At 38.9% G+C, this 11,382-nt stretch overlaps 1 protein-coding gene across 2 annotated transcripts; it reads left to right on the top strand.

Annotated features, from left to right (window-relative positions):
* The first annotated feature begins 231 nt into the window (after positions 1-231).
* LOC109406151 (uncharacterized) lies at positions 232-7,903 on the top strand. Of its 2 annotated transcripts, XM_019679218.3 has the most exons (4): positions 232-536; positions 3,956-5,148; positions 5,378-5,438; positions 6,387-7,903. In XM_019679218.3, exons 2-4 carry the CDS (start codon positions 3,958-3,960, stop codon positions 6,668-6,670), a joined length of 1,536 nt encoding a protein of 511 aa, XP_019534763.1. In that variant the 5' UTR covers positions 232-536; positions 3,956-3,957; the 3' UTR covers positions 6,671-7,903. The 2 variants fall into 2 exon arrangements, with proteins under 2 accessions (XP_019534763.1, XP_062710473.1); XM_062854489.1 differs by having other exon boundaries at positions 232-5,148.
* The last annotated feature ends 3,479 nt before the right edge of the window (positions 7,904-11,382 follow it).

Here is an 11,382-nt window from a genome sequence, read left to right as displayed (position 1 = left end):
GAGCCCAATAAGCCAATTTTGAGTAAATGTAGGTATACTCAAATTTGGGTTGAATGAGGGGAGGTCTTGGGTTGAATTTACCTACTCTTAAGTATATTTTTTTGCTGGAGGTAAAGGCAATTTACCTAGTGTGAGTTTAATCGATTTACTCAAATTTGGCTTATTGGGCGGAACTATGGGATTGCGTCAAAAGAACTCAATTTTGGGTAGTTTGGCGGTTCCGTGTAAGATTATTTTTGAAACGTCATGTTGCGAAGCCTGAACAAAACAAAAATAGGCTTGTTGTTCGCGTAGTGCGTCAGATTTTGCGAATGTTTTATACGATCTTTTTTTTCTCGAAGAAAAAAGTACTCTGAATCAAATTTTCCAAATAAAAAGTTAGCTGTAGGTGTATTTTTTGTGTTCAAGGCATTCCCGAAGATTGTAATAGGAATCTGTGTAGGAGTAGAGGAACATCATCATTCGAGACCTTCCGGACCTCGTTCCGGACAGACTGCATGCATGCAAAGGAATCGAAGCTGGAGATTTTTAGTAAGGTGAGGTTAAAAGAAAAATGTTGAAAAACCGGGTGCGACGAGGAAGTGCGGAATATAAAATAAAAGTGCGATTTTGCGTTGGACCGTTCCGGTGTCTTCAGCGGACTTATTTATTAGGGGCTGTCCATTAATTACGTTAGGATTTATGGTGGAAAGAGAGGGGGGGAAGGTTGAGAAATCTTAAGTGCCATACAAAAATATTGGTGCTCTTATAAAATAAATCCTCCAAGGGGAAAGAGGGTGTGAAAAAATAGTGAAAGTTCTCTTACGTAATTAATAAACAGCCCCAGCTAGTGATAAATAAATGCGATGAAAGCACCTGAATGATTTGATGCAGTATTGCGCCTTCATTTGAAATTCCGCACTTTATCGCAGCCAAGTTAGAAATTAAATGAACAATATTGTGCTGTATTTATCCTGTTAAGCATTAGCTTGTAAGGGAAACTTTGCATCTTCTTCTTTTGTTGGGTTCGAGGGACTTTAACCCGAAGGTCATTCGTCCCTTGAGTTGATAAAAAACTTTGCATTAGGAAAAGAATAACTAGCAACAATATTGCGTTGGACATCGTGCCAGGTTTGCTGTTCAGTGCGCTATGGATTGAAAACGTAAAAGGTTGAGCGCGTGGATGAACTTCGCGTTTCAGCCGCGACGACCAAATGTGATAAATAAATAAGTGCTCCGAAGACACCGGCTTGATTTGATGTCATCTCGAACTTTTATTTACGTTTCCGCGTTTGTTGAAACGTCTGTGATAGTCCAGTAGTGAACTAAATGCGCGATACTGTTTTTGAAAATTCTTGTACGTGTCACGGAACCGAAAATAAATCAAAATATAGGTTCTTTCCATTAATATTGTCTCTACTAAGCGATTACCCCAACTTTGGCTAAAACGTGTAAACTAAATATGAGTAGGTAGTTTTCGTTTGATTCCATTATTCCTAGCACACCAGACAGTGAAAGGAATACAATGAATCTGACCAGAAATTTCTTACTAGTTTTTAATTGGATTGGATTGTTTGGCCATAGTCGCCTCGCCACTTCTCGACTCGATACCCGTGCACAAGCGTGTGCAATTAAAATTAAGGATAGCATAGCCGCCTACGGTTTCGCGCGCAAGTTTCAAACGACAAACATGCGCTACGTGCATCCACCAAGTCGACACTGATTTTTCATTTGGGCCTAATTGACATTTTCGAGTTGTCGTCATCGATCCTCTCCTTGTGTTATCACATAATGTGTATTGAGTTTTCCAAAGATTTTTTGGTTGAAATGCGAAGAAGACGACTACATGTTGCTATAGAAACAAAAAGAATAATGATTTTGTTTGTTTCGATCAAGTTATTAGCGAAAGAGAGAGTCGACGAAGAGAAATCGATCAAGTCAGTTAGGCCCTTATGAAAAATAATTGTCGAAGTGTAAACGAGGGTACAGATCCTCATCCTCTGTTCGTTGGCTAAAACCGCAATTGAATAAGTATGGCATGATCTCCTACAATTTTCTTCCGAAAGGTAACAACTACTGTTTTCTTCATTTTGAGCCTAATGGAGCACGACTGACCGACGTACCGAACGAAGGACTTAAGGTCATCTAATGCCCCATATATTTGGGCTGAAGGGCCCATATAGCCGAGGCGGTAAACGCACGGGTATTCAGCATGACCATGCTGAGGGTGACGGGTTCGATTCCCGGGTGGTCCAGGATCTTTTCGTAAAGGAAATTTCCTTGACTTCCTTGGGCATAGAGTATCTCTGTGCCTGCCACAAGATATACACGTGCAAAATGGTCATTGGCAGAGGAAGCTCTCAGTTAAAAACTGTGTTTTATATCCTTCAAAAGAAGAATATTAAAGATGTTGACAGTCCAAGGCTTGTGCAGTCTCCGCTGTGTGGTCCAATGACCACCCGTATTTATACTACCTTAGGTACACATAATGAATCATACCTAGACATTTAGATACAGTCATGAATAGTATTTCATGTAGGTAGATATCATATGCACACAACCATTAGGTAGACACTACAGTCCTTTCCCCTTTAGAAAACTTTAAAAAATCACATTCATCACCAAAATAATGATAGCACAAATAAACTGACGAGTCCGTCACTTTCAAAGAACATATCTGTTTGCTAACAAAGCTGCAAAAACAAAAAGACGATTTCGCTACCCCAACATCGACAACTTTAACAAAAAGGTACGAATAACACCAAAACATAACATATGACAATTCCGCCACAAAAGAAAAATTCTGTTCTCCACAAAAATAATTTGTTATAACAACAACCTGAAAAAGAGAGAATCAGGCTTTGTCCCAGTGAGGACGTTACGCCAAGAAGAGGAAGAGGAGGATTTGGGCTGAAAACCCTATATCGATTGGGCTGAATTTTTCACACCCCAAGGAACATTTCTATGGGGGGCCCCGTGGGTTTGACTTCTTTTTTCTGGACATATAAATATGGGCTGGACTAGTATATAGTTTATTCATTCATGCATGCTTTCATGTATTTCAAAACTAACGTTAAACACATAAATGGTTTCACTCCGTTATCATTAATCATGTGAGATTATGTCATGTAAGATGGGAATTGTTAATTTTATTTCGAAAGCAAACATCTGATTTAATTGCAAATTAAACACTGCGATTTCTCAATAACATGATTGGAATACAATAAAGAAAAATATTTCGATTACGAATGAGTGTAGTCAGTTTTGTACCTTTTAATTCCGCCTTCTTTTGCTTACCGTATTTTGACTACCACTTGTAATCTTACTCAGTGGCAGTTATCCAGTGGAACTGAGGACGATTACAAGTGGTAGTTGAAATACGCGTAGAGTAATTGTTCCATTCGTTGCAGTAGTACCTATTGTTGCGGAAGAGGCATTTAAGCACTTTTTCGACTAAAATGTCACCAAGAAGCATTTTTAATAGTTAACGCGGCCGCGTAAATGAAAACCACGTAAAAAAAGACCTGGCTGTACGTGGTACGACTATTTTTTATATTTGATTTACACTAATACTGCAACGATTGGCACACTTACCCTATCTGTCAAAGGATAAGCAAAAGAGGGCGGAATTAAGGGTATTCTGCTTAAAGGGTTCGAAAAGCCAACAACAGTAGACGTACGATAACTGCAACATGTTAACGTTTCACAAAATTCGATAAGTGCAACGTCAGACAGGCGTCAACAGCACGTCAATTGATGTTAAATGAACGTAAAATTCATTCTACTGTTCATTTAGGCTAACTTAGTGCACCGTTTTTAGGGATAGCGGTGCGATAATTGCAAAGTTGTTGCACTTACCGGACTTTTGGTTAAAAAGCATTGCAGTTGAATCGTTTGCACCGACCAAACGTCTACTGTATCTTTTTCATTTCAATTCATCTCAGATGTTTCAAATGAAATCCATTTCATATTACAGAAATGCAGAGTACAGCCAACAGCCAGATAGTAGTAGCGACTATTCAACCTGCAGAACAGATACCTTCTCCGACACTTCATCAAATTCACATCGCTCCTAACTTATTGACGCTTAATCCTAACGAACGTACTTCTGCGCCGGATCCAGTAGCTATGCAGCTATTGGAAGATGTCATAGAGGATCAGAACGTACAACAAGATAACACGGAATGTATCGTGATGAAAGTGCAAGCAGTTGACGAACAAGAATCGGAAAGTCATGAGTCGATTGGATGCTCAAATGATGTGGAGGTTGATGAAAATACCTCTCCGAATGCGAAACAAAAGTTACCACAAGACATCGATTTGCGGAAAAGTTCCAAAAAACATGCCACGTCGGAGATGAAGTTTCGGTCTTTTGAGATTAATTGGAACAAAGTGAGTGACAACGTACTAACTAAGCTAAACAATATCCAGGAATTTAGAGCCAAACATCAGGGAGAACCCATTCCGTCTTCACTGCGGTTGGCAAAGGTTGATACAACAAAATTAGTCAACAACGTAGTTGATCAACTGAGGATGATTGATACAGAAATCAAGGCGAGTGTGATGGAAACCGTCGCTCAACAGCTCCTGCGAAAATATCCATGTCTCGAATTTGTTGATGACGACGGTTGTGGAAACGGCATGAGTTACGTTATTTTCAAGCATAAGATGATCAACCATAACAATTATCTCAACCGTTTCAAAGATACCTCCAAACAGAAGCCCACGTCCAGCAACAAAGGTCGACATGTCAAAGCTGGAACTTTGAAAGAATATTGGAATGTCTCTGATAAAAACTGCGAGAAAGGAGTATTGTCAAAACTTCGACGCGATGAGCCTGAACTCCTTACTAGCGAGTTTTTAAGTGCCTCGCAAGCTTTCGTAAGGTACAAACTAAACGAGAGTAAGGTGCTAGGAGAGCTGCTCGCTGAATATCCTGTGCTTCGCCGAAGAGGATTGTTGAGCTACCACTTCATGCAGGCAACGGGAATAAACGTGGAGGATTTGCGGAAATACTATTGCACGAAGCGTCCAAAAATCATAAGTTTTTCAAATGTAGCTGGTCGAAGTGTTCCAAAACTCGCTAATGATTGCTCTGATCTGGAGGTCTTCCGATTTCTCGCCCGTCTCGTAGGAGAAAACATCGACACTTTGATTATTAACAGTGAGGTATGTAAATGCGATTAGTTTGGTTTAAACATCTAAGTATTGGCACACAAAAATATGCAACAACTGATGGTCGGAAGCAATTCCTTTGATTTTTCTTATTGAGGATAAATTGGACTTTTCTTTAAGTTTTCTTAACAGACGAACTGTCATTGCTAATCGATATTACTGCAAATTTTATTGTCAACAGTTATAATATTATTACTTATGTAATTCATCTCATGTATTACAGGTCGGCACACGAATTGACGACATTCGATTGGAATCAGCGGGCCCCTTGCTGGTATCTGTAGGTAAGACACATTAAACGATTAACAATTTCAATTAAAAGAGCCCATTATGGTGACTGCATTTTGCTTCTTGTACCTGAATTTTTAATTACCGTGTACCCCCTAACATTTGAACGATAAATAATGCATTTCAACTATTTTTATTTTGATGATAGTCGTGTTAGTGTAGGTAAAACTAAACAAAATTAAGTACCGTAAACCGGGGTCAAATTGATCAGTCGTTTTTCAAATAGATAAAGCAATTTTTGAATAGTTTCCTTACAAAAAGCATTAAGTATCAGATTCCAACAGCACCATACCTAAAAGGAAACTATTAAAAATATGCTTATTCTACCGGAAAAACGTGTGATCAATTTCAACCCGAAGATCAATTTGACCCCGGTTTACGATACTGTTCTGTTTTATTTATAATTTGTTAGTATCCTGTGACGCATACGTGTTTCTTAATTGTAAATCTTCAGAGTCTCGTACTTAACTGTATGGTTCAAGTATCAACTTTGAACAATTAGTCATTGAAATAATCGTCATCATCAAAGTTGACAGCAGTTTTTTTTCGTTCGAAACAAAAGTTTATTCCCACGAAAATGTGTTCACTGCGTTCCACATGAGGAATGGAATACAGTGAATACATTTTCATGGTCATTGTTTTGATTTACAGGAAAAAAGCTGCTTTTCGATTTCCAAAAAAATGATGAACGACCTACAATTAAACGGAAGAGTATCTAACTCGATTTTTTTTTTCGATATGAAAATCCTAAAATTTTTGTATGGCCCGTAACGTTCGGTCGTAGTCCCCCTTCCCCTACAGCGTTACGTAATTTATGGACGGCGCCCATGTTTATTTGAGAAAATGGAAAGAAATTGATCATGTTACTTTAGTGTGTCTATTTCTTTCAGTCGATAAATACAGTACAGTATTGATAAGTATGTTGATGTTTTTTATGATTACAGATATGGGCCAAGGAACGTACATGTACTATGTATATGCCGACTTCACTCGGATCACGGAAGGCACCACGGATATAATTTGCGCTCTTCAGGACTTGATGTGTACGTACTACGTACACAACTACAAATACTTAAAAACTACATCAAAGTTTTTGGAATTAGTGCAGCAGTATTTCCTGAAAATCATTCCGGCGACGGGCTCCAAATCGAACGCATACAAGGTCGGAAATCAGCAGCGCATTGTACAGAGGACGATCGAAAGTCTGTCAAACCATGACGACAAATAGAATTATTGAGAACAGCATCAATTGAATGCGAAAGATGCAATGAAACGGTGTAACAAAACATCTATGAATTAGAAAATAAGAACAAGAATACGTTGTTTATGTAGGCTAACTGTAGAATAAGTTTCGTAGATTCGTAGAATACCAATAAGAGTAAAAACAACAACAAAAAACAGTCAGCATCATTGTTGATTGAAAAGATGTCAGAGAAATATGTAACTATAGGAATAAACAGCGCAACTATTGCTATCAGCCGCTATCAATCATTTAGAGTAGAACAGCACTCTAATGTATCATACTGAGAACAAAATAAATGTATGTAAAATGTTAACGAATTTTCGCGAACAATAACTACTACTTTCAATTCGAAATACCCATTCACTCTTTTTCTTGCACATTTGGTGAAATATACATTTTGTATGAAAGGAACGATTTGGTCGAATTGTGAAAACCTCAAAACAGCCATTTCAAAATTGAAAGTGGTGTTTCCACTGTTAATTCTGAGCGTAATTCTTTTAGTCAAGCGATATTCTTAAAAACAAGATCAATGGGTGAAGCTTTTGTTTGTAATTGTTGTTTCGTTATTTTCACACGTCGATCTACACCTTTCTCTAATTACCATGATGTTGACAGATTGCATGATGAATTGCTGTTTGGAAAAGCAATTAAGCTGAGGATTATGCCGTTTTTCAATAGGGGTATTCACTAAACAGATTAAATTGCTGCGTAAGCCATGATTTTCTGCTTATTTGAAATGTTTCATGAATTTGCGAATGAATTAATCAAAGATTGCCTTGGTGATCACGACGTTTAATCAGTTTAATCAGTTTACGCTGTTAGGTGAATCCCCCTAATGTAATTATGTTTTGTATACACTTATGTACTAATTTATTCACGGAGTTACTATTATTTCCGTTTTTTTGTCTGCCTCTCTCTTACTCCTGTTTCAAAAGAGTTGGAGAGACGCTAATAAAAAAAGCACAAATAATAGTAACTCTCTCGACATTCTCATTTTTGATTATTTATACAGCTCCGCTTGAGCAATCACAAAAGTACACGTCGTCGTTGAATCTTTTTTTCAATCGTGTAAAATTATTGTTCAAGGAAAAAACATTACGAGTAAATTTCAATGGTCGTGTAAATTTGTGCGATTTTTCGCATTCCATTTATGTGCATGCTATGTAGTTGAAAATTAATTGGATTTTTCTAACTGTGAAGCTGATGTCTGTTGGTTGTTGGTTGTTCCTGTTTCCAGTCCGATTTGGGGTCCATTATGCGTTGCCGTTCGCCGATGTCTAAGTATCCGGGTTCATTTGAGCCATGGACTCAGAAGAGGGTCAGTGTCAGCTGCTCTCAGGGGGAAAGAGCAACTGACAAGAGTGCCGAGGCTGCGATCGAACCCATGACCATCTGCTTATAAAGCAAACGTGTAGCCACTACGCCACGGGCCCCGGCTAAGGTAGGTTAAAATAGAGCATTTAGCAACTCCGTTATACCTGATTGAACAGTTGCATTTCTCCCGTATTACTTTACCACTCACTGTAAAAAATTTCTTCTGATTTATCGACCGTATTATATTAATAACTTGATGATTTTGTGGCTACATCGGTCTCTTTCTACTCATAGTATAAGGGAGTAGAGATCAAAGTGGATAATGAAATGATTGATATGATAGTATTCACAAGGTAGCGAACAAGCGTGAAATTTTTTATAGAAGGTGAAATTAGGCAAGTAGGCCATGTATTGAACGAATACATCGAATGCGTGAAACTTCTGCCGTACGACCTGTGCTATTAAACAAATCGGCTTGGTTGGTAGTTTATACCACCTTACCAAGACTGGCAAAAGTTTCAGGCACCCGACTGCCTATGTATTGTTCTGTTTTCATCACAAGTTCTATCGCACTCCGTTCATAGGGGTATGCCTATATCGCGGCGTGTTCTTCCTATTAGCTTTTTCGATCTTATTGGGTAGAACACTTTTCGTTTTTAAGCCAAACTTTTTATATCATGTTCTGTTTTTTTTTTCACACTTGTTCGCTACCTTGCGAATACTATCATATCTATCATTTCATTATCCACTTTGATCTCTACTCCCTTATACTATGAGTAGAAAGAGACCGATATAGCCACAAAATCATCAAGTTATGTAAAATTTTTCTAAGGACACTTTTAATTTCAAATTGTTTTTATCCGAATCACACGAATGCCAGAACTAAAGTGAGAAATGGCGGGTTCTCATTGCGCCTCAATTCTTACAATCCCTATTCTGATACACAAATTGTTCCTCCCCCCCCCCCCCCCCCTTTTGTGTAGCTCTACGCCTGCTAGGAAATGTGTTGTTGTACCTATTCTGTCTCAACCAACATGTCTGCTCCTTTTACCCACTCTACACTTTCGTATGGCTTTACAATCTTAACATACAATTTTCTTACATTTTAATTTAATTTACCCTACTAACCCAACCAGGCTTGTCATTTGCTCCCGCAATGTGCCTCAAATGCATGTTTTTGTTCTCTTTATCTTTGTCCGCTCCCACCGCTATCGTTTGTGCGGGAGCGTAGCGCAAGGAGGAAGCATGCGAAAACAAAGAGAAACATCGAACCACAAAAAATCAGCACAAAGAGAAACATTTTTGTGCATCATTTTTGAGGCTCCCGCAAAGTTGATCGACAATTTCACCGGCGTTTTACGCGGTATGATCGTTCCGTTCGCATGGTATGACACAATTGCATACATAAATACTTGTACGCTTGTTAATTATTGATTTTTGATCATAAGCAAATTTATGTTAACTCCCGGTGCACAAAGTGCCTCAATTTTGAGTAAACGCACTTTTTTATGCAAACAAATCCGCACATGTTTCGGTGTCACAAGTTGCAAGCAGGAAGGTGAAAGAAACCGAGAGAAGCCGCTCTAGCATTGGATGCGGGAGCGTGGTGCAGATTTTTTGTTCTCTTGTTTTGCTCTGAGGAGGATTCCATCTCTGAACCCAACACCTCATAACCTAAGAGACGTGACAGTATCCAAAATAAACATATATCACATATTAAAAATCCTAAAACTTATAACACACGGTTACAATCCTCTGCGCTTTTCCAGTCATGACTCATAGAGCTGACAAATGGATCTTATCCTCCAAGAACGTGGTTGCCGGGCCCGTGACGCAGTGGCTACACGTTCGCTTCATAAGCGGATGGTCATGGGTTCGATCCCAGCCTCGGCACTTCGTCAGTTGCTCTTCCTCCCGCGAGCGGCTGGCACTTGTGACCCTCTTCTGAGCTCTCATAGCTCAAACGAAATCCAGATAATTGGATATCGGCGAACGGCAACCCATAATGGACGACCCCCAATCGGACTGGAAAAGGAACAACAGCCATACATCATTTCATCATCGTGCTCGTCATTCTACCAAGGACAGGGTAGAAAAGTGAAAGCAGCACAAAGACAAACCAGTTCGATATACAAGAATAAGAATATAATAGAATACATTCAGGCGCTGTACAAAGTGTAAGTTCACGTTCACGTTGTCTGTATTAACGAGATTTTTAACCCTAGGCTAGTTCATACAAAGTGTAAGTGCAGCCGCCAATTGGAATCGCTCACGTAGTGCCCTAGTGGACAAAAGACCTGTAAAATAGGTTGAGTGAATAAGAATAAAAAAAAAAGAACGTGGTTATAGGTAGTCTTGAGTTCAGTCGATACCAAGGTATCTCAGCGACAAACATATTAGGGTATTTGTGCCTATCTTAGTCTCATTAAGGATGTGCAACATGAAAAATCACTCACAGCGCAATGTATACGCTTCAAACTTAATGATACAAACCTTTAACTCACGTGCTCACTTCTACTGTTGATCTTACGATGCACTAGAGTGGGATTTATCTTCAATATTTGATTTAATTGCGATCACAAATCGCGAGCCACTCGCACCTATCTTCAGCACACCGTAAAATTTTCATCTCATCGCGGTCCACCGGGTGGCCCCTTTTTCATCTCAACAGTATTTACAGCAAATCCACAACCACTCTCACATTTTCTTATCGTAGAGCATTCTGCACTCACTCACTAACGCACTCCCTTTCCCTAGCAGGTGACAGTTTTATTGTGATTGTTTTCCTCTCTCGCAAAGGAGAAGTCACAACAATGTGCGGCGCGACGAATCATCTATGCTCGCTTCCCACGTTTTGCACTCGCATACATTCACAGCTGATTGGCAAATCAGTGCTGCCGAACTAAATGATAGTTCGTAAAGCTTGAGCGGTAGCAGCATATTTAGATGAAAATCAAACCAAATATTTTGAAAGAAATGGCGTTGGAAAATGAAATTATTGATCGATTTGCGTAGAAGTTCGATTACCAAGATGTTAAACCAAGAAACGACCATATTCTGATTGAAAAAACATCGTATTTGTAGTGACCAAATCTCATTCAATTAACTACTTGTTTCTTGATGTCTGGCACCGCTGTGATGCTTGCTTTGGTGCTTCGGCAGAGATGTGCGCCGCGGTTAAAACATCATTTTTGGTCGTCGGCGGCGGCGTTAAAAATGAGAATTCAATATTTCGCTCTTTTACATCTCATATAGCGAAACATTTTAACAAACTATACTTTGCATATGAGAATGTAAATACACTAAAACCTCAATTTATGCATGTTATTTTTATGCACTTTTTAATTTAGGCACCTTTTTTATCACCTGCATAAATTAAGGGA

This window comes from Aedes albopictus, chromosome 2 (genome assembly GCF_035046485.1).
Source record: "Aedes albopictus strain Foshan chromosome 2, AalbF5, whole genome shotgun sequence".
In the NCBI taxonomy this organism is placed as follows: Eukaryota; Metazoa; Arthropoda; class Insecta; order Diptera; family Culicidae; genus Aedes; species Aedes albopictus.
Note: the sequence above shows the minus strand (reverse complement) of the source record. Positions and strands in the feature narration are given on the sequence as shown.

Coding starts and splice junctions, on each gene's coding strand:
- LOC109406151 (XM_019679218.3), top strand. CDS start 3,958: ATGCAGAGTACAGCCAACAGCCAGATAGTAGTAGCGACTATTCAACCT. Junction 5,149..5,377: donor CTTTGATTATTAACAGTGAG/GTATGTAAATGC, acceptor CATGTATTACAG/GTCGGCACACGAATTGACGA. Junction 5,439..6,386: donor CCCCTTGCTGGTATCTGTAG/GTAAGACACATT, acceptor TTATGATTACAG/ATATGGGCCAAGGAACGTAC.